The sequence below is a fragment of the Oncorhynchus kisutch genome, linkage group LG9, assembly GCF_002021735.2.
Source record: "Oncorhynchus kisutch isolate 150728-3 linkage group LG9, Okis_V2, whole genome shotgun sequence".
NCBI classification, from domain to species: domain Eukaryota; kingdom Metazoa; phylum Chordata; class Actinopteri; order Salmoniformes; family Salmonidae; genus Oncorhynchus; species Oncorhynchus kisutch.
Window position 1 is genome coordinate 34964328 of NC_034182.2, and position 24281 is coordinate 34988608.

Consider the following 24281-nt stretch of genomic DNA (forward strand, 5'->3'; position numbering starts at 1 on the left):
TGACCTTCATAACCATGGCCAGTGTGGGTTGACCTTCATAACCATGGCCAGTGTGGTTGACCTTCATAACCATGGCCAGGGTGGTTGACCTTCATAACCATGGCCAGTGTGGGTTGACCTTCATAACCATGGCCAGTGTTATTGACCTTCATAACCATGGCCAGTGTTATTGACCTTCATAACCATGGCCAGTGTTATTGACCTTCATAACCATGGCCAGTGTGGGTTGACCTTCATAACCATGGCCAGTGTGGGTTGACCTTCATAACCATGGCCAGTGTGGGTTGACCTTCATGGCCAGTGTGGGTTGACCTTCATGGCCAGTGTGGTGGAGTCAGAGAGGTTCAGGCTAAAGATGGAATCAACAACGTTCCGATCGAATCCAGGCCAGTGGCGAGACACATGGCTGTGGTTGTGTCCGCAAATTAGTTTGAGGTTGTATAATTCCGCTTATGAGCTCTGTGGTGTTATAAAGAAGCTCTGTGGTGTTATAAAGAAGCTCTGTGGTGTTATAAAGAAGCTCTGTGGTGTTATAAAGAAGCTTGGTGGTGTTATAAAGAAGCTCTGTGGTGTTATAAAGAAGCTCTGTGGTGTTATAAAGAAGCTCTGTGGTGTTATAAAGAAGCTCTGTGGTGTTATAAAGAAGCTGTCTGGTGATGTTGTAAGAAGAGGCCTCGTCTTTCTTTAGTGAATCAATCTGGTTTCTGAGACAGACAGAAATCGTCATTAATATGACGAGTGAATCTTGTATAATCTAGCTGATATCAGACATTTCTTTTTAACATACTGTACATTCATCCACTCGCTATATCCTCAAAAATTGTAGTTTGCATGAACTGATGAGACATCATGGAGTTGGTACAGACCTTTGTAATAAAATGCATTTGAAGTAAAAGCTTTGTTGCCCATCAAAGACATAAACATGCAGTCAAGGTGACGTGACATTATGTGAATATCCTTACATTTCCCAAGACCTTCATCCTCCTCTTCCTGTCCCAGATACAAAATACAGGAGACAGCCTATATAGTATTAAGCAATTTACATGTCAGTCATTTAGCAGACACTGCTATCCAGAACGACCTTCAGTAGTGAGTGTATACATACTCTTCGCTCCCTACTGGTCCCCAGTGGGAATCAAACCCACAACCCTGGCATTGCAAGTGCCATGCTCTACCAACTGAGCCACACAACCTATGTATAGTACAGGCCTAAGGCGTTGGCCAGACTGACCCGTGGAGAACGGACACCAAATTAGAACGGATTCATGCTCCTCTTTTAATTGGCTAACGTATCCATCGGCCCGTCAAAAGTTAAACTCATCGGAACTTTTCTCCCATCCCAAATTGTACGGATATTAGACTCGTCTCCGCTGGCCGTTAACGGACGACTCCCATTGAGAAATCATTCGAAATCACAGATACGGAAGACATCAAAGGGCTAGTTTGGCCGCGCCCAAAGACCCCTCAACCTCACTCACAGATACAAAACACAGAAGACAGAGAGGACAGAGGGGTCAGCGGGACAGAGGGGGTGGCGGGGACAGGGTGGTCGGCGGGGACAGAGGGGGTGGCGGGGACAGAGGGGTCGTCGGGGACAGAGGGGTCGGCGGGGACAGAGGGGTCGGCGGGGACAGAGGGGTCGGCAGGGACGGAGGGGTCGGCAGGGACGGAGGGGTCGGAGGGGTCGGCGGGGACAGAGGGGTCGGCGGGGACAGAGGAGTCGGCGGGGACAGAGGGTGTCGGCGGGGACAGAGGGGGTGGCGGGGACAGAGGTGTCGGCGGGACAGAGGGGTCGGCAGGGACAGAGATGACAGAGGGGTCAGCGGGGACAGAGGGGGTGGCGGGGACAGAGGGGTCGGTGGGGACAGAGGGGTCGGCGGGGACAGAGGGGTCGGCGGGGACAGAGGGTGTCGGCGGGGACAGAGGGGGTGGCGGGGACAGAGGGGGTGGCGGGGACAGAGGGGTCGGCAGGGACAGAGGTGTCGGCGGGACAGAGGGGTCGGCAGGGACAGAGATGACAGAGGGGTCAGCGGGGACAGAGGGGGTGGCGGGGACAGAGGGGTCGGCGGGGACAGAGGGGTCGGCGGGGACAGAGGGGTCGGCGGGGACAGAGGGGTCAGCAGGGACGGAGGGGTCGGAGGGGACAGAGGGGTCGGCGGGGACAGAGGGGTCGGCGGGGACAGAGGAGTCGGCGGGGACAGAGGGTGTCGGCGGGGACAGAGGGGGTCGGCGGGGACAGAGGAGTAGGTGGGGACAGAGGGTGTTGGCGGGGACAGAGGGGGTCGGCGGGGACAGAGGAGTCGGTGGGGACAGAGGAGTCGGTGGGGACAGAGGAGTCGGTGGGGACAGAGGGGTCGGCAGGGACAGAGGGGTCAGCGGGGACAGAGGTGGTCAGCAAGGACAGAGGGGTCAGTGGGGACATACAGAGCCATAAACAAATAGGGAATAAGCTGCTCTTGTTTTTTGCCCATCTTCCTCCCGGGTAGCTATTGACAACAGGCCCGGGCCCAGCGGCGCCTCAGCCTGGAGCTGTAACTAGATAAGTCAGAGGCATGCTATCGCTGATCCCTCGGTCGGGAGATCCAATCTGCCGGTCCATCACTCAAATGCACGGCCCAGGCAAGGAGCGAGTGGCGAGCCCCTCCTCCTCGCCTTCCAATCCTGCAGCTTGAAGGATATTAAATATGCGCCCTGTCCCAGTAGCCGATGCAGTGTTATTGATTATGTGTCAATCCCGGCCGGCCACTGACGGTCGTTGCGGTATCAGTGACGGTTTTCTCTCAACTCGAACCCAACCAACTCTGTTAAATTAAAAGATCTAAATGAGGAGAAGACATGAAGATATGAGAGTGTGTGTGTGTTTTTTGCGGATGCGGGATCAGACAGGACAGTCTTCGGGACCTCTGGGTTTCTGGAGCTGAAAGACAAATACTAGAAATACACACTTTATACTACTAACTGATTCCCTTTTATGATGTCTCTTATACCCCGGCTTTCAACCAATCAGCATTCACGGCTCCAACCACCCAGTTTATAATGAGGATTCTAGCAGACTAGCACCCTAGAGTGAGGAGCACTGGGACGTTTTGCAATGAGTCTCGTGCAATTAAGGCTGCAGCACGGTCTGTCTGTGAGAGTGTACTCACCATCCACGGTCTGTCTGTGAGAGTGTACTCACCAACCAAAAAAAGGAAGATACTGTCAGAAATACTTTTTTTTTTTATGTGGACAGGATGAGAAGCTACTGTTAACTAATTAAAGATCCCCTCTCTAATCATAAAGACTGAGGCTCTATCTGGAAAGTGTGTGGCATAACAAATAGTCCATATCCCAGTGGTGTTAAAGGTCCCATAGAGAGACAGACTGGGAACATACTTATTAAGCCCATGCCACTCAAGATCCTCCTCTCTCCCTCCCCAAACCAATCAACAAACTCATACATCACTACGGAGGAGGGGTGAGAGAATAAATGGCAGGCAGTGATAACCGAGCAGTGATAACTGAGTAAAATAAATCTGTTGGTTTTCTTTTAATATTTAATGACTTTACACCCAGCAAACCTGTGTGTGTGTGTGTGTGGGGGGGGGGGGGGGGGGGGTTAAGTGCAAAAATTGACTGATTCCATTAATCCAAAACGTTTATTAACTTGTGTTTATAGGAATGCTACCCTTTCCTCGTGACAGAACATGTATTATGCATTTCCTCTACGTGCAATGCTCTTTCTACCCAATGACTGTGCCCCTGAGTGAGTGCCCATCCCTTTTAACAGCTCAACAGCACCATCAAGTGGTTTATCCTGGTACTAGTAACACTGCTGGGGCTGCATATACGTGTCTGTGCCACTAGGGGGCCCGTGTTGTGACTAAATGTACATGTATGAGTATGTTTTCTAATTCCTCAAGCTGTTTGAGTAGACATTAAGTCAATGTGTTTTAACATGGTGAACATGAGAGACCTACCACTCTAACAATGTCAATATCATTTACACATGTACACAGTCTACATAGAATCAAATCCCTGTCAGTCACTCAAGATTATCCACGTCCATGTCAACGAAACAGACTACAAATCAATATACAGTGTACAAAACATTAGGAACATTTTCCATGACTTAGTTTTCACCTTGATTCGCCTGGTCAGTCTAAGATCCCTTATTGTTGTCACCTGTTAAAACCACTTCAATCAGTGTAGATGAAGGGGAGGAGACGGGTTAAAGAAGGATTTTTACGTTTCGAGACATGGATTGTGTCTGTGTGAATGGGTAAGGCAAAAGATTTAAGTGCCTTTGAACAGGGTATGGTAGTAGGTGCCAGGCACACCCGTTTGAGTGTGTCAAGAAGAGCAACGCTGCTGGGTTGTTCCTGCTCAAGTGTCCCGTGTGTATCAAGAATGGTCCACCACCCAAAGAACATCCAGATAGCATTGGAGTCAACATGGGCCAGCATCCTTGTGGAACGCTTTCGACACCTTGTAGAGTCCATGCCCTGACAAATTGAGGCTGTTCTGAGGGCAACTCAATATTAGCAAAGTGTTTCCCTAATGTTGGTACACTCAGTGTACTTTTCTTTAATAAGCATCTATTATTCTGATGGCATATGAGTCAGAGCTGGGTGAAATACATACAGTATTTAAATAGTATTTGAGATGTGCCTTACTATTCCATTCCTTCCATTGTACCGGGCAAGCTAAATTGATCGCAGCCCTAAAGTGCACTCCACACCAGAATATCAAAATAGGGCCTGTGCGGTGTCCACATTAGGACATCCTCAACTCAACTGCTGAGACTGAAGCTGTCCTAATATGGACACCGTAGGTTTGAAACAATGTAGACTGAAGAGCAACAGGGCTTGTTCTACTGTACCAGTCTTCCCAAGGATCTGAGAATCCATTTTGGATCCAAACGGAATTCCTTCACATCAAGGTCGATGATGGCGATTGGCTAACAACGTGAGGCTATTTCCTGCAGCCTTCATTACAATGTAATTAGCTCCGGCACTATTCGATTTCCGTCACTGAGATCAATACCAGTCAGGGCCACAGCTAAACGACGGAGCAGGCCGGGCCTTCATGTAGCTGAGTGGAAAGTATCAATCATGGGCCAGACTACACTCCTATCATACTATTACCGTGGCCACACGCAGGGATGTTAGAAGTAGGTATATGAGGGTGGCTTGAGTGTTTGGATAAAATTGTGATTTTTTTTAATAGGGATTTTGAGAATAGAGGCAAATATGTGAGATATGACTACCAATATGCTTGTGTATGTTTAAGACACAACTATTGAGCATCTAAGCTTTGAGTGATTACAAATCAAACTGCTATCACCGTAATGTTATCGGTTTCTCTTCAGACAGAGGAAACCAAGGTGAAAAGTCGGACAAAATCTTAACAAGAGCACTGTGATGTAATCAGTTCACTATATACCTAATTAATTTGATTAGTGTTGAGTGCAGGCGTTAACACAGGCCTCGGTGTGTGTGCGTTCTAAGGACAGTCTGACCATCAGTTCAGACAGTCCTTGACAACTCTGCTAATGTAATTACACCACAGCTAAGAAATTAAGTGAAACATCCCCCGCTCAGTCAATAAAGCAACAGAGACTAAGAGACTGAACTCTCCATTCATCCCACATGAGAGAACTCAGAAATATTCAATACAATAACGTCAGATGAAATAGCTGCATGAATCAATGTGCGAGATGGAAGCTGAGGAATCAAATAGTGCATTTCTACATAACAAATTGGGGGGCGATGAAACAACGGAGCCCCATTCATTTTCAAAGGAGGGAAGTGAAGTGTGCGGGGGGGGGCTGTTGGGCGATGTGAACATGGGCGAGGGAGCGTGAACAAGGCAGGACTAAAGTTGGAGAAAGCTGAACTTTATGCAAATACTCGCAGCGCTGTTGTCCAAGCAAAGCTCACTATAGCTTCCATACCCTACTTGATTGGATGTTGGTATCTAGCACTACCTTGCCTGCTTGCTAGCACCCACATGAGGGAGAAGCTGGAGCTTTACAGATTGCCGGATAGAAATGTAAACTTAATTTCCGATTGAGTCGGCACATACTACGTTTACGGTGAATGCAGTCTTGGCTAACGCAGGAACATTGCCTTTAAATTTCAATTGCGCTGTAACTTGTGCAATACGGATTGAATAGAGCCCTTTGTTTCTTTGGTAATAACAGAGTGCATGGCCGGCTGGTTAAGAATTCCAATACCGGACGTCAAGCAACTACACGATGGCAGGGAAAGTGGGTCGGATATAAACTTTAGACAAGGAATGTGTGGCAGGATGGATTCTGCAAGAGTCACAAACGCACACGGCGCGTCACTGGGTTGCTGTGCTATTAGTCCTATCATGTTGTGCATCCTTCTTAAAACAAATAGCAGAGTGATGCATTCTGCATTTGTCACGCCCTGGTCGAAGTATTTTGTGTTCATCTTCATGTATTGGGTCAGGCCAGGGTGTGGCATGGGGTTTTTGTATTGTGGTGTGTTTTGTCTTGGGGTTTTGGTGTTAGTATTGGGATTGTAGCTTAGTGGGGTATCTAGCAAAGTCTATGGCTGTCTGGAGTGGTTCTCAATCAGAGGCAGGTGTTTATCGTTGTCTCTGATTGGGAACCATATTTAGGCAGCCATATTCTTTGAGTTTGTCGTGGGTGATTGTCCTTAGTGTCCTTGTTCCTGTATCTGTGTTAGTTGACACAAGTATAGGCTGTTTTCGTTACGTTTATTGTTTTTGTAGTCTTTGTATTTAGATTCATGTTACGTTTGTTTATTAAACATGGATCGCAATCTACACGCCGCATTTTGGTCCGACTCTCCTTCACCACAAGAGAACCGCTACAGCATTTAACACTGAGAAACAGCAGAGACACGTCCACAGAGTTACCAACAAGACATCAGATGAAAGCATTAGTTCCCTTACTGTAACAAATGATACCCTTGTCCAGAGGGGAAACTGCCATGGTAGGGCTGGCAGTTTAGTATTGGACATAAGTAAAGAAGCAGGATGTTCTGTATTAATGAAAGCCAGAGGAAGCACTTCATTCAAATATACACAAACAGCTAACATTGTGGGACTATCCCTCAGAGGATACAGACCCCAAAACTAATACGTTGAGGAGAGTCTCTCGCCTACAGGATTTCATGTTGCCATTAAAAAAAAATATATATATATACGTGCGACATTAAAAATACACTTAACAGACATTTTGGCAAATGTGGATCCCCTTGAAGCATGCTTGATAAGACAATGGACTTACATGTCTCGTATTAAAATAGACGTTAAAATAGATGTCAATTCTCAGGACAATATATAACATTCACCGTTTCAAACTACATTGAAAGTTACTGAGAGGAAAGGTCGTGTGTGGGTGCACTGACACATAACAGTATTACAACAGTATACCGTGCATACACACCACAGTCAAATTACCATAGGAAAAGCATTGATATTCAGGCAAACAGGAGAACAAAAACACAACAGCATTCAAATGCTATTCAAATGCAGGATGTACGTTCCACAGTCCATTTGAGTTGTTGCTGTTGTTGTGCAAGATAGCGGTTTGATAACCAATCCACGAAAGCAGCAGTCGTTCTGGAGCCGAAACGTTTCATCTCGGACATCGTGTGTTTTATAAAGTTTCTCCCATTACATATACAAAGAAACAAGATACCAAGATACTCAGACAAAGCGAAGCTTTTCTCCCCAGAGAAAGCAGTTGGAAGTCCAGGTGGCATGTAGCCTATGGATTCTATCTTGGCAATGACAGCACCTCTTATATTTTGGAGAGACATCGTTTAGGTTATTAATATAGACATAATAATAACAAGATATAGCTAAATGCATAGCTAAAACATACCACTTAGACTCGAAGGTAATAACATCACACTAAACACAATGTGACTTTATTTTCTATATTCAGTGTTAGGTAAACTAGGTAAGAGATATGAAAACATGGGCCTACATCCACATTTTAAAATATAGATTTAACACAGAAAGACATTTTGTACAAACTCACTTATATTGAGGGAGTTGAAATCTTGAGTAAATGTAAGGTATGCATTTGCAGTATTTTTCCACTATGTGGCGGCATCTCTCTCTCGCTCTGAGTGTGAGTGACATGCCTTGACTAAAGTGGACAATGTTCTCTCTTCTACACAACCGACAATCATATCTGTTCTACCTAATGGCATGTCTGAATGTTGCAGATAGAAATGGAATGGATAGAGCTGAAACGATTCCCTCTTTTACATGACAGACAATCATATCTGTTCTACCTAATGGCATGTCTGAATGTTGCAGATAGAAATGGAATGGATAGAGCTGAAACGATTCCCTCTTTTACACGACAGACAATCATATCTGTTCTACCTAATGGCATGTCTGAATGTTGCAGATAGAAATGGAATGGATAGAGCTGAAACGATTCCCTCTTTTACACGACAGACAATCATAATCTGTTCTACCTAATGGCATGTCTGAATGTTGCAGATAGAAATGGAATGGATAGAGCTGAAACGATTCCCTCTTTTACACGACAGACAATCATATCTGTTCTACCTAATGGCATGTCTGAATGTTGCAGATAGAAATGGAATGGATAGAGCTGAAACGATTCCCTCTTTTACACGACAGACAATCATAATCTGTTCTACCTAATGGCATGTCTGAATGTTGCAGATAGAAATGGAATGGATAGAGCTGAAACGATTCCCTCTTTTACACGACAGACAATCATAATCTGTTCTACCTAATGGCATGTCTGAATGTTGCAGATAGAAATGGAATGGATAGAGCTGAAACGATTCCCTCTTTTACACGACAGACAATCATAATCTGTTCTACCTAATGGCATGTCTGAATGTTGCAGATAGAAATGGAATGGATAGAGCTGAAACGATTCCCTCTTTTACACGACAGACAATCATATCTGTTCTACCTAATGGCATGTCTGAATGTTGCAGATAGAAATGGAATGGATAGAGCTGAAACGATTCCCTCTTTTACACGACAGACAATCATAATCTGTTCTACCTAATGGCATGTCTGAATGTTGCAGATAGAAATGGAATGGATAGAGCTGAAACGATTCCCTCTTTTACACGACAGACAATCATATCTGTTCTACCAAATGGCATGTCTGAATGTTGCAGATAGAAATGGAATGGATAGAGCTGAAACGATTCCCTCTTTTACACGACAGACAATCATAATCTGTTCTACCTAATGGCATGTCTGAATGTTGCAGATAGAAATGGAATGGATAGAGCTGAAACGATTCCCTCTTTTACACGACAGACAATCATAATCTGTTCTACCTAATGGCATGTCTGAATGTTGCAGATAGAAATGGAATGGATAGAGCTGAAACGATTCCCTCTTTTACACGACAGACAATCATAATCTGTTCTACCTAATGGCATGTCTGAATGTTGCAGATAGAAATGGAATGGATAGAGCTGAAACGATTCCCTCTTTTACACGACAGACAATCATATCTGTTCTACCTAATGGCATGTCTGAATGTTGCAGATAGAAATGGAATGGATAGAGCTGAAACGATTCCCTCTTTTACACGACAGACAATCATAATCTGTTCTACCTAATGGCATGTCTGAATGTTGCAGATAGAAATGGAATGGATAGAGCTGAAACGATTCCCTCTTTTACACGACAGACAATCATAATCTGTTCTACCTAATGGCATGTCTGAATGTTGCAGATAGAAATGGAATGGATAGAGCTGAAACGATTCCCTCTTTTACACGACAGACAATCATATCTGTTCTACCTAATGGCATGTCTGAATGTTGCAGATAGAAATGGAATGGATAGAGCTGAAACGATTCCCTCTTTTACACGACAGACAATCATAATCTGTTCTACCTAATGGCATGTCTGAATGTTGCAGATAGAAATGGAATGGATAGAGCTGAAACGATTCCCTCTTTTACACGACAGACAATCATATCTGTTCTACCTAATGGCATGTCTGAATGTTGCAGATAGAAATGGAATGGATAGAGCTGAAACGATTCCCTCTTTTACACGACAGACAATCATAATCTGTACTTGATGATACATTTGTATCTGCTTTATGTAACGTTGTACCCTGCTGAACAGACCCCAGCAGGCTTCTGGCTCCCGACCACTGTTGTTTCCTCCTGGCAGTGTTTGGCTGTATGAATGCCAGAGTACGTAGGACTTCTAGGAAAGTTATAAAAGAGAAGTCATTCATTAATCTGACTACCGGTACTTGAATACGTGAATTGAGTGTTCATTGAAATCACATTAGGCTACTTCAGTCATTGGCTGTGATCTTCCAAGGCCTCCAAAATTAACTATTATAGTAGCTACAGAATGCATTTTACCTGAAGGGACATATCAGGCCAGGCCTGCCTATTGGTTATCATCTGGTTATAGATGGACATCAAACACACCTTCCTCCACTGCCTGGAGATCTTCCTCTACAATCACTGAGAGCGAGAGCGAGCAACAGAGGAGAGAGAGAGAAAGAGAGAGAGACAGACACAGAAGAGTTCAGTTACTACTGTCTCGTCCACCCATGAACATCATTGCATACTCTCCCCATTAGACAAGGGCATTGTTGAACGGCATACAACTCTAAAACAATATAATTCTATAACACAGCGCTATACAGAGGGAACCGTGCATTCCCAGCGGCTTAATTGTGCCTGGATGTATTATTTATGCTGCAGTAGTTTGTGTCATGGGGCTAGGGTCAGTCTGTTATCCGGTGTCCTGTGTGAATTTAAGTATGCTCTCTTTCTTTCTTTATTTCTCTCTCTCTCTCTCTCAGTGGACCTGAGCCCTAGGACCATTCCTCAGGACTACCTAGCTTGATGAATCCTTGCTGTCCCCAGTCCACCTGGCCGTGCTGCTGCTCCAGTTTCAACTGTTCTGCCTGCGGCTATGGAACCCTGACCTGTTTACCAGATGTGCTACCTGTCCCAGACCTGCTGTTTTCAACTCTCTAGAGACATCAGGAGCGGTAGAGATACACTGAATAATCGGCTATGAAAAGCCAACTGACATTTACTCCTGAGGTGCTGACCTGTGTCACCCTCTACAACCATGGTGATTATTATTATTTGACCATGCTAGTCATTTATGAACATTTGGCCATGTTCTGTTATAATCTCCACCCGACACAGCCAGAAGAGGACTGGCCACTCCTCAAAATCTGTTTCCTCTCTAGGTTTCTTCCTAGGTTTTGGCCTTTCTAGGGAGTTTTTCCTAGCCACCGTGCTTCTACACCTGCATTGCTTGCTGTTTGGGGTTTGAGGCTGGGTTCTTGTACAGCACTTTGTGGCATCAGCTGATGTAAGAAGAGCTTTATAAATACATTTGATTGATTAATGTATGATTCCTCCGCTCGTTACATTGCTGTGATTTGTGTCACATTTACATTGCAAATCACAGGCTGGTAAGAATGCCCCAAATGTCTTTGTCTGCGTGTCACAACTATTTGGGGAGAAACATTACACACACCAATGGAATCACAGACACTTTGAATAGTGAGCATGGTAAAATGAGTGAAAGGGATCCTCGAACAAAACTAACAACGACCCAATCATTCATTTCAACTACATGCTAATGGTGGACCTGTTTTCAAATCAGATTTTGGACCTGATTTACTAGGCATTTGTGCCAGGCACATTCCCGGTGGACCTGTTTTTGAGTGACACCAAATCTGAAGAATCGTGGTCAGATATGGCCATTGTATTAGTGAAACCAGATTGGGGGTTGGAGGGGGTCTCTCACCTGTGTTCTGTAGGCTTGGTGGGGTGTTGGCCAGGGGCGGGAAGCTGTAGGAGCGAGCCTGAAGGGAGGGGGTCTCTCACCTGTGTTCTATAGGCTTGGTGGGGTGTTGGCCAGGGGCGGGAAGCTGTAGGAGCGAGCCTGAAGGGAGGGGGTCTCTCACCTGTGTTCTGTAGGCTTGGTGGGGTGTTGGCCAGGGGCGGGAAGCTGTAGGAGCGAGCCTGAAGGGAGGGGGTCTCTCACCTGTGTTCTGTAGGCTTGGTGGGGTGTTGGCCAGGGGCGGGAAGCTGTAGGAGCGAGCCTGAAGGGAGGGGGTCTCTCACCTGTGTTCTGTAGGCTTGGTGGGGTGTTGGCCAGGGGCGGGAAGCTGTAGGAGCGAGCCTGAAGGGAGGGGGCATGCTCATGGCTGATGCTCTTGGTCCGTTTACGACACTCCACAGCCAGACGACCTCGACACGCCTTGTGACAATTAATTCCACACGCTGTCCGAGGAAGGGAGGGAGAGACGGAGGGAGTGAGTAGGGGGGGATGGGTAGAGAAAGAGGAGGGGATAGAGAGGGTGAGAGAGGAAGAGAGGGTGAGAGATGAGCAGAGAAAGAGGAGGAGATAGGTAGAGAGTAAGGGTGAGAAGGAAGATAGGGAATGAGGGAAGAATGCAGGATGAGATGGGGAGTAAGGGGTGGAGAGTTAGATGAAGTATGCGAGGTTGAGAAGGAGAGAGAGAGGGAAAGTTTGATAGAGAGGGAGGGGTGCAAATAGAATCATTGGGGCAAAGGGAAGAGTGAGTGGTGAGAGGTAGGTGCGCTTACACGCAGTGCAGATACACACACACAGCCAGACAGACCCTGACAACAGCTGACAACAAAGGACCCTCTAGGAGCAGGGAGAAAAGGGGGAGCAGGGATGACCAGGGGGTCAGTGAGAGAAATTCAGAGTAATGAAACACATACAGTGCCTTGCGAAAGTATTCGGCCCCCTTGAACTTTGCGACCTTTTGCCACATTTCAGGCTTCAAACATAAAGATATAAAACTGTATTTTTTTGTGAAGAATCAACAACAAGTGGGACACAATCATGAAGTGGAACGACATTTATTGGATATTTCAATAGTCACAGTGCAGGTGCATTTATACGGAGACTTGATTACACACAGGTGGATTGTATTTATCATCATTGGATCATTCAGAGATCCTCACTGAACTTCTGGAGAGAGTTTGCTGCACTGAAAGTAAAGGGGCTGAATAATTTTGCACGCCCAATTTTTCAGTTTTTGATTTGTTAAAAAAGTTTGAAATATCCAATAAATGTCGTTCCACTTCATGATTGTGTCCCACTTGTTGTTGATTCTTCACAAAAAAATACAGTTTTATATCTTTATGTTTGAAGCCTGAAATGTGGCAAAAGGTCGCAAAGTTCAAGGGGGCCGAATACTTTCGCAAGGCACTGTACCTAGATATACACACACACCTATACTCATTCATTTACACACACCTATACTCATTCATTTACACACACCTATACTCATTCATTTACACACACCTATACTCATTCATTTACACACACGCTCAGTAAAACGTCAGCATCAGTGAAAGTTAGTTTTAACAAATGTATTCTCTCCCATATACCATCCAGACTGATCGAGACTCCACACACTCTCTCTCTGTCACACACACACACACACACACACACACACACACACACACACACACACAGTCAGACACTCATCACTACTGTTCTGTGCCAATTCATTTCAATTATCCCCTGCTACAGCCTCCCCCACTCGGTGACTGGGGCCAACGATGGTAATGGAAATGAATGGCTGGGACTTCTCATTGAATTCCACACAAGGCCCTCAGCAGAGTAGAGCAGCCTGGTACACTCACAACCGGACTCACACCCACCACCCTAAATAGCACCCTATTCCCTAAGAAGTGCACTACTTTTGACCAGGGCCCATAGTGCTCGGGATAAAAATAGTACACTACATAGGGAATAGGGTTCCATTTGGGAGAGACAGACAGACACAGTCTACTGAGTGTAGTACAGACAGAGTGCAGGTGTACGCTTAAAGGCGAGTTGGAGCTAATGGAAGTCTGCCATGTGACTCATCCCAATGACAACACACGGTCAGACTACTTTACATTATCCTCAGTCAGGGCTCCCAATGACAACACATGGTCAGACTACCTTACATTATCCTCAGTCAAGGCTCCCAATGACAACACATGGTCAGACGACCTTACATTATCCTCAGTCAGGGCTCCCAATGACAACACATGGTCAGACTACCTTACATTATCATCTTTCAGGGCTCCCAATGACAACACATGGTCTGACTACTTTACATTATCCTCAGTCAGGGCTCCCAATGACAACACATGGTCAGACGACCTTACATTATCCTCAGTCAGGGCTCCCAATGACAACACATGGTCAGACTACCTTACATTATCCTCAGTCAGGGCTCCCAATGACAACACACGGTCAGACTACCTTACATTATCCTCAGTCAGGGCTCCCAATGACAACACACGGTCAGACTACCTTACATTATCCTCAGTCAGGGCTCCCAATGACAACACACGGTCAGACTACCTTACATTATCCTCAGTCAGGGCTCCCAATGACAACACACGGTCAGACTACCTTACATTATCCTCAGTCAGGGCTCCCAATGACAACACATGGTCAGACTACCTTACATTATCCTCATTCAGGGCTCCCAATGACAACACATGGTCAGACTACCTTACATTATCCTCAGTCAGGGCTCCCAATGACAACACATGGTCAGACTACCTTACATTATCCTCAGTCAGGGCTCCCAATGACAACACACGGTCAGACTACCTTACATTATCCTCAGTCAGGGCTCCCAATGACAACACATGGTCAGACTACCTTACATTATCCTCAGTCAGGGCTCCCAATGACAACACATGGTCAGACTACCTTACATTATTCTCAGTCAGGGCTCCCAATGACAACACATGGTCAGACTACCTTACATTATCCTCAGTCAGGGCTCCCAATGACAACACATGGTCAGACTACCTTACATTATCCTCAGTCAGGGCTCCCAATGACAACACACGGTCAGACTACCTTACATTATCCTCAGTCAGGGCTCCCAATGACAACACATGGTCAGACTACCTTACATTATCCTCAGTCAGGGCTCCCAATGACAACACATGGTCAGACTACCTTACATTATCCTCAGTCAGGGCTCCCAATGACAACACACGGTCAGACTACCTTACATTATCCTCAGTCAGGGCTCCCAATGACAACACATTTAATGATGATCCTTTGTGCTCTGTTCACCTGTTGACATAGGGAGCCCTGTAAGCAGATAATGTCATGTACTCTGATATATTTGCCATGGTTTCCATGCCGTTGACATTAAGCTCAAAGCCACCTTTGGGTTTGAGTGATGATTGTTTGCAATCGATGATGACAAAGGGAATTGGTAATTCAATGGCGCCATGTGCGGAAGAATTCATAAAAAATGTATTTCATAGACATGTTGGGGCAGAATTATTTTATTTATTTATTTCATAGACATGTTGTAGCTATTTGAACTATTCAAGTTAGATAAATGTATTGATACTCTTACCTTTACACTTGTATCCCTGTTTGTAGAAGCCCCATATCTGGAGAGAGGAGAGGGTAGAGAGAGAGAGAAGTAATTTGTCACTTCTTTTCATGAGATTCTTGGAACATGAAGGAGACAGAGGGAGGTGGGGGAAGTGACAGATGAAGGCAGAGTAACAAGGAGGAAAGAGAGAAGAGGATGAAAAATACAGAGGAGGAGCAGGTGGTTGTGGGTAGAGAGAGAGGGAGAGGTAGAAAGAGAGAGGGAGAGGTAGAAAGAGAGACAGGTAGAAACAGAGTGACGGCTGGAAAAAAAGAGACTTGTCGGTAAACTTTCAAATGTCGACAAAACAAATTACGCTACACAAGGTGAGCTGTTTTTGTGTCTGTAAAATTAATTATGCAGGAAATCAAATATTGATATAATAATCATCACATCAAAATCACGCGATGATATTGTGTGGTCAACCCACTACGATTGAGGCAAGCATGCAGTTTATTAGGCTCCAGATGAAATACGTTACGATGAACTTTACAGGATGGTGAAAGTGGTTGCTTGAAGCTAGATGCTCCTTTATAATTAATACCAGGGGTCTTATTTCAAATGTTTTTTAATTGAACCTTTATTTAACTAGGCAAGTCAGTTAACAACAAGCTCTTATTTACGATGACGGCCTACCCCAGCCAAACCCTCCCACAACCCTTAACGACGCTGGGCCAATTGTGCACTGCCCTATGGGACTCCAGGATCACGGACGGTTGTGATACAGCCAGAGATCTGTAGTAATGCAACTAGCACTGAGATGCAGTGCCTTAGACCGCTGCGCCAGTCAGTAAGGTTATTCTGGTGACACGATCATCGATTGGCTGTCGTAAAGACAACAGCTTTTTTTGTCCATAATAATCTCATTATGTAGGCTATACCCTCACTGTATATGTTAGCTTTAGGCTATACCCTCACTGTATCTGTTAGCTGTAGGCTATACCCTCACTGTATCTGGTAGCTATACCCTCACTGTATCTGGTAGCTGTAAGCTATAACCTCACTGTGTCTGGTAGCTATACCCTCACTGTATCTGGTAGCTGTAGGCTATACCCTCACTGTATCTGGTAGCTGTAGGCTATACCCTCACTGTATCTGGTATCTGTAGGCTATACCCTCAATGTATCTGGTATCTGTAGGCTATACCCTCACTGTATCTGGTATCTGTAGACTATACCCTCACTGTATCTGTTAGCTGTAGACTATACCCTCACTGTATCTGGTAGCTATACCCTCACTGTATCTGGTAGCTGTAGGCTATACCCTCACTGTATCTGGTAGCTGTAGACTATACCCTCACTGTATCTGGTAGCTGTAGACTATACCCTCACTGTATCTGTTAGCTGTAGACTATACCCTCACTGTATCTGTTAGCTGTAGACTATACCCTCACTGTATCTGTTAGCTGTAGACTATACCCTCACTGTATCTGTTAGCTGTAGACTATACCCTCACTGTATCTGTTAGCTGTAGACTATACCCTCACTGTATCTGTTAGCTGTACCCTCACTGTATCTGTTAGCTGTACCCTCACTGTATCTGGTAGCTGTAGGCTGTACCCTCACTGTATCTGTTAGTTGTAGACTATACCCTCACTGTATCTGGTAGCTGTAGGCTATATCCTCACTGTATCTGGTAGCTATACCCTCACTGTATCTGGTAGCTATTCCCTCACTGTATCTGGTAGCTGTAGGCTATACCCTCACTGTATCTGGTAGCTGTAGGCTATACCCTCACTGTATCTGGTAGCTGTAGGCTGCACCCTCACTGTATCTGTTAGCTGTAGACTATACCCTCACTGTATCTGGTAGCTGTAGGCTATATCCTCACTGTATCTGGTAGCTATACCCTCACTGTATCTGGTAGCTATTCCCTCACTGTATCTGGTAGCTGTAGGCTATACCCTCACTGTATCTGGTAGCTGTAGGCTATACCCTCACTGTATCTGGTAGCTGTAGGCTATACCCTCACTGTATCTGTTAGCTGTAGGCTATACCCTCACTGTATCTGTTAGCTGTAGACTATACCCTCACTGTATCTGTTAGCTGTAGACTATACCCTCACTGTATCTGTTAGCTGTAGACTATACCCTCACTGTATCTGGTAGCTGTAGACTATACCCTCACTGTATCTGGTAGCTGTAGACTATACCCTCACTGTATCTGGTAGCTGTACCCTCACTGTATCTGGTAGCTGTAGGCTGTACCCTCACTGTATCTGTTAGCTGTAGACTATACCCTCACTGTATCTGGTAGCTGTAGGCTATACCCTCACTGTATCTGGTAGCTATACCCTCACTGTATCTGGTAGCTGTAGGCTGTACCCTCACTGTATCTGTTAGCTGTAGACTATACCCTCACTGTATCTGGTAGCTGTAGGCTATACCCTCACTGTATCTGGTAGCTATACCCTCACTGTATCTGGTAGCTATACCCTCACTGTATCTGGTAGCTGTAGGCTATTCCCTCACTGTATATGGTAGCTGTAGGCTATACCCTCACTGTATCTGGTAGCTATACCCTCACTGTATCTGGTAGCTGTAGACTATACCCTCACTGTATCTGTTAGCTGTAGACTATACCCTCACTGTATCTGGTAGCTGTAGACTATACCCTCACTGTATCTGGTAGCTGTAGGCTATACCCTCACTGTATCTGGTAGCTATACCCTCACTGTATCTGGTAGCTATACCCTCACTGTATCTGTTAGCTATACCCTCACTGTATCTGTTAGCTATACCCTCACTGTATCTGTTAGCTATACCCTCACTGTATCTGTGAGCTGTAGACTATACCCTCACTGTATCTGGTAGCTGTAGACTATACCCTCACTGTATCTGGTAGCTGTAGGCTATACCCTCACTGTATCTGGTAGCTATACCATCACGGTATCTGGTAGCTATACCCTCACGGTATCTGGTAGCTGTAGGCTATACCCTCACTGTATCTGGTAGCTATACCCTCACTGTATCTGGTAGCTGTAGACTATACCCTCACTGTATCTGGTAGCTATACCCTCACTGTATCTGTTAGCTGAAGACTATACCCTCACTGTATCTGGTAGCTGTAGACTATACCCTCACTCTAACTGTTAGCTGTAGACTATATTCTCACTGTATCTGGTAGCTGTAGACTATACCCTCACTGTATCTGGTAGCTGTAGGCTATACCCTCACTGTATCTGGTAGCTGTACCCTCACTGTATCTGTTAGCTGTAGGCTATACCCTCACTGTATCTGTTAGCTGTAGGCTATACCCTCACTGTATCTGTTAGCTGTAGACTATACCCTCACTGTATCTGTTAGCTGTAGACTATACCCTCACTGTATCTGTTAGCTGTAGACTATACCCTCACTGTATCTGGTAGCTGTAGACTATACCCTCACTGTATCTGGTAGCTGTAGACTATACCCTCACTGTATCTGGTAGCTGTAGACTGTACCCTCACTGTATCTGGTAGCTGTACCCTCACTGTATCTGGTAGCTGTACCCTCACTGTATCTGGTAGCTGTACCCTCACTGTATCTGTTAGCTGTAGGCTGTACCCTCACTGTATCTGTTAGCTGTAGACTATACCCTCACTGTATCTGGTAGCTGTAGGCTATACCCTCACTGTATCTGGTAGCTATACCCTCACTGTATCTGGTAGCTATACCCTCACTGTATCTGGTAGCTGTAGGCTATTCCCTCACTGTATATGGTAGCTGTAGGCTATACCCTCACTGTATCTGGTAGCTATACCCTCACTGTATCTGGTAGCTGTAGACTATACCCTCACTGTATCTGTTAGCTGTAGACTATACCCTCACTGTATCTGGTAGCTGTAGACTATACCCTCACTGTATCTGGTAGCTGTAGACTATACCCTCACTGTATCTGGTAGCTGTAGACTGTACCCTCACTGTATCTGGTAGCTGTACCCTCACTGTATCTGGTAGCTGTACCCTCACTGTATCTGGTAGCTGTACCCTCACTGTATCTGGTAGCTGTAGGCTGTACCCTCACTGTATCTGTTAGCTGTAGACTATACCCTCACTGTATCTGGTAGCTGTAGGCTATACCCTCACTGTATCTGGTAGCTATACCCTCACTGTATCTGGTAGCTATACCCTCACTGTATCTGGTAGCTGTAGGCTATTCCCTCACTGTATATGGTAGCTGTAGGCTATACCCTCACTGTATCTGGTAGCTATACCCTCACTGTATCTGGTAGCTGTAGACTATACCCTCACTGTATCTGTTAGCTGTAGACTATACCCTCACTGTATCTGGTAGCTGTAGACTATACCCTCACTGTATCTGGTAGCTGTAGACTATACCCTCACTGTATCTGGTAGCTGTAGGCTATACCCTCACTGTATCTGGTAGCTATACCCTCACTGTATCTGGTAGCTATACCCTCACTGTATCTGTTAGCTATACCCTCACTGTATCTGTTAGCTATACCCTCACTGTATCTGTGAGCTGTAGACTGTACCCTCACTGTATCTGGTAGCTGTACCCTCACTGTATCTGGTAGCTGTACCCTCACTGTATCTGGTAGCTGTACCCTCACTGTATCTGGTAGCTGTAGGCTGTACCCTCACTGTATCTGTTAGCTGTAGACTATACCCTCACTGTATCTGGTAGCTGTAGGCTATACCCTCACTGTATCTGGTAGCTATACCCTCACTGTATCTGGTAGCTATACCCTCACTGTATCTGGTAGCTGTAGGCTATTCCCTCACTGTATATGGTAGCTGTAGGCTATACCCTCACTGTATCTGGTAGCTATACCCTCACTGTATCTGGTAGCTGTAGACTATACCCTCACTGTATCTGTTAGCTGTAGACTATACCCTCACTGTATCTGGTAGCTGTAGACTATACCCTCACTGTATCTGGTAGCTGTAGACTATACCCTCACTGTATCTGGTAGCTGTAGGCTATACCCTCACTGTATCTGGTAGCTATACCCTCACTGTATCTGGTAGCTATACCCTCACTGTATCTGTTAGCTATACCCTCACTGTATCTGTTAGCTATACCCTCACTGTATCTGTGAGCTGTAGACTATACCCTCACTGTATCTGGTAGCTGTAGACTATACCCTCACTGTATCTGTTAGCTGTACCCTCACTGTATCTGGTAGCTGTACCCTCACTGTATCTGGTAGCTATACCCTCACTGTATCTGTTAGCTGTACCCTCACTGTATCTGGTAGCTGTACCCTCACTGTATCTGGTAGCTATACCCTCACTGTATCTGGTAGCTGTAGACTATACCCTCACTGTATCTGGTAGCTGTAGACTATACCCTCACTGTATCTGGTAGCTGTAGGCTATACCCTCACTGTATCTGGTAGCTATACCATCACGGTATCTGGTAGCTATACCCTCACGGTATCTGGTAGCTGTAGGCTATACCCTCACTGTATCTGGTAGCTATACCCTCACTGTATCTGGTAGCTGTAGACTATACCCTCACTGTATCTGTTAGCTGTAGACTATACCCTCACTGTATCTGGTAGCTGTAGACTATACCCTCACTCTATCTGTTAGCTGTAGACTATATCCTCACTGTATCTGGTAGCTGTAGACTATACCCTCACTGTATCTGTTAGCTGTAGGCTATACCCTCACTGTATCTGGTAGCTGTACCCTCACTGTATCTGTTAGCTGTAGGCTATACCCTCACTGTAGCTGTAGGCTATACCCTCACTGTATCTGGTAGCTGTACCCTCACTGTATCTGTTAGCTGTAGGCTATACCCTCACTGTATCTGGTAGCTGTAGACTATACCCTCACTGTATCTGGTAGCTATACCCTCACTGTATCTGTTAGCTGTAGACTATACCCTCACTGTATCTGGTAGCTGTAGACTATACCCTCACTGTATCTGTTAGCTGTAGACTATATCCTCACTGTATCTGGTAGCTGTAGACTATACCCTCACTGTATCTGGTAGCTGTACCCTCACTGTATCTGTTAGCTGTAGGCTATACCCTCACTGTATCTGGTAGCTGTACCCTCACTGTATCTGGTAGCTGTAGACTATACCCTCACTGTATCTGTTAGCTGTAGGCTATACCCTCACTGTATCTGGTAGCTGTACCCTCACTGTATCTGTTAGCTGTAGGCTATACCCTCACTGTATCTGGTAGCTGTACCCTCACTGTATCTGTTAGCTGTAGGCTATACCCTCACTGTATCTGTTAGCTGTAGACTATATCCTCGCTGTATCTGGTAGCTGTAGACTATACCCTCACTGTATCTGTAGGCTATACCCTCACTGTATCTGTTAGCTGTAGGCTATACCCTCACTGTATCTGGTAGCTGTACCCTCACTGTATCTGTTAGCTGTAGGCTATACCCTCACTGTATCTGGTAGCTGTACCCTCACTGTATCTGGTAGCTGTAGACTATACCCTCACTGTATCTGTTAGCTGTAGGCTATACCCTCACTGTATCTGGTAGCTGTACCCTCACTGTATCTGTTAGCTGTAGGCTATACCCTCACTGTATCTGGTAGCTGTACCCTCACTGTATCTGGTAGCTGTAGACTATACCCTCACTGTATCTGGTAGCTGTAGGCTATACCCTCACTGTATCTGGTAGCTATACCCTCACGGTATCTGGTAGCTGTAGGCTATACCCTCACGGTATCTGGTAGCTGTAGGCTATACCCTCACTGTATCTGGTAGCTATACCCTCACTGTATCTGGTAGCTGTAGACTATACCCTCACTGTATCTGTTAGCTGTACCCTCACTGTATCTGGTAGCTGTACCCTCACTGTATCTGGTAGCTGTAGGCTATACCCTCACTGTATCTGGTAGCTATACCCTCACTGTATCTGGTAGCTGTAGACTATACCCTCACTGTATCTGTTAGCTATACCCTCACTGTATCTGTTAGCTGTAGACTATACCCTCACTGTATCTGGTAGCTGTAGACTATACCCTCACTGTATCTGTTAGCTGTAGACTATATCCTCACTGTATCTGGTAGCTGTAGACTATACCCTCACTGTATCTGTTAGCTGTAGGCTATACCCTCACTGTATCTGGTAGCTGTACCCTCACTGTATCTGTTAGCTGTAGGCTATACCCTCACTGTATCTGGTAGCTGTACCCTCACTGTATCTGGTAGCTGTAGGCTATACCCTCACTGTATCTGGTATCTGTACCCTGACTGTATCTGTTAGCTGTAGGCTATACCCTCACTGTATCTGGTAGCTGTAGGCTATACCCTCACTGTATCTGTTAGCTATACCCTCACTGTATCTGTTAGCTGTAGACTATACCCTCACTGTATCTGGTAGCTGTAGACTATACCCTCACTGTATCTGTTAGCTGTACCCTCACTGTATCTGGTAGCTGTACCCTCACTGTGTCTGGTAGCTATACCCTCACTGTATCTGGTAGCTGTAGACTATACCCTCACTGTATCTGGTAGCTGTAGACTATACCCTCACTGTATCTGTTAGCTGTACCCTCACTGTATCTGTTAGCTGTAGGCTATACCCTCACTGTATCTGGTAGCTCTACCCTCACTGTATCTGTTAGCTGTAGGCTATACCCTCACTGTATCTGGTATCTGTACCCTCACTGTATCTGTTAGCTGTAGGCTATACCCTCACTGTATCTGGTAGCTGTAGGCTATACCCTCACTGTATCTGTTAGCTATACCCTCACTGTATCTGTTAGCTGTAGACTATACCCTCACTGTATCTGGTAGCTGTAGACTATACCCTCACTGTATCTGTTAGCTGTACCCTCACTGTATCTGGTAGCTGTACCCTCACTGTATCTGGTAGCTATACCCTCACTGTATCTGGTAGCTGTAGACTATACCCTCACTGTATCTGGTAGCTGTAGACTATACCCTCACTGTATCTGGTAGCTGTACCCTCACGGTATCTGTTAGCTGTACCCTCACTGTATCTGGTAGCTGTACCCTCACTGTATCTGGTAGCTATACCCTCACTGTATCTGGTAGCTGTAGACTATACCCTCACTGTATCTGGTAGCTGTACCCTCACTGTATCTGTTAGCTGTAGGCTATACCCTCACTGTATCTGGTAGCTGTACCCTCACTGTATCTGGTAGCTGTAGGCTATACCCTCACTGTATCTGGTCGCTGTACCCTCACTGTATCTGGTAGCTGTAGGCTATACCCTCACTGTATCTGGTAGCTGTAGACTATACCCTCACTGTATCCGGTAGCTGTAGGCTAGAGTGCACGTGCCAAGACCAGAGTGGGCACATTCACTATATAACACAACATTTTAGAGTTGAAAATGCGATGAAAACCACTGTATTTATAGCCTGTATTTATAGCCTGTATTTATAGCCTGTATTTATAGCCTGTATTTTTTTTTTCAGTACATGGGAATTTAACCACAAAAGTTATTATATGTGCACTACTTTTATATGCACCGAGTTAATTTGATTGAAAAACATTCAAAAATGCAGATTTTCAAACATTCGGATGAAAATCTGTCAACAATTGGATGGAAACCGAGCTACTGATAGGAAGTGTGAGAGAGAAAGAGAAAATGAGCATTAGAGGTAGAAAGAGAGAGGGAGAAGAGAAGGGAGGTGGTGGGAGAGTGAGATCAAGCAGGCACTAGGAGCCCACCGCGGGGGAACAATGACATGAAAGACTGGTCCAGGAGATCACAGCCACACCAGAGATCTGAGGACAGAGAATATTCCGACCCCACACACACACACACACACACACACACGGACAGACACCCCCGGACGGACAGACACACACGGACGGACACACAAACACAGGACACACACATGGACGGACACACACATGGACGGACACACACATGGACGGACACACACATGGACAGACACATACA

General features: G+C 45.5%; 1 protein-coding gene across 2 annotated transcripts in view; it reads right to left on the reverse strand.

Moving 5' to 3' along the window:
• Positions 1-3624: 3624 nt before the first annotated feature.
• The window catches only part of LOC109897100 (RAS guanyl-releasing protein 2), a 75345-nt gene continuing 54688 nt past the window's right edge, over positions 3625-24281 (reverse strand). The window contains exons 14-17 of one of the 2 annotated variants that reach the window (XM_031832478.1): positions 15407-15443; positions 12111-12269; positions 10377-10481; positions 3625-10212 (exon numbers count right to left, since the gene is read on the reverse strand). In XM_031832478.1, the coding sequence (XP_031688338.1) occupies positions 10423-10481; positions 12111-12269; positions 15407-15443 (255 nt within the window). In that variant the 3' untranslated portion in view covers positions 3625-10212; positions 10377-10422. The remainder of the gene's footprint in view (positions 10213-10376; positions 10482-12110; positions 12270-15406; positions 15444-24281) is intronic. The other variant, XM_031832479.1, reaches the window with a different exon arrangement.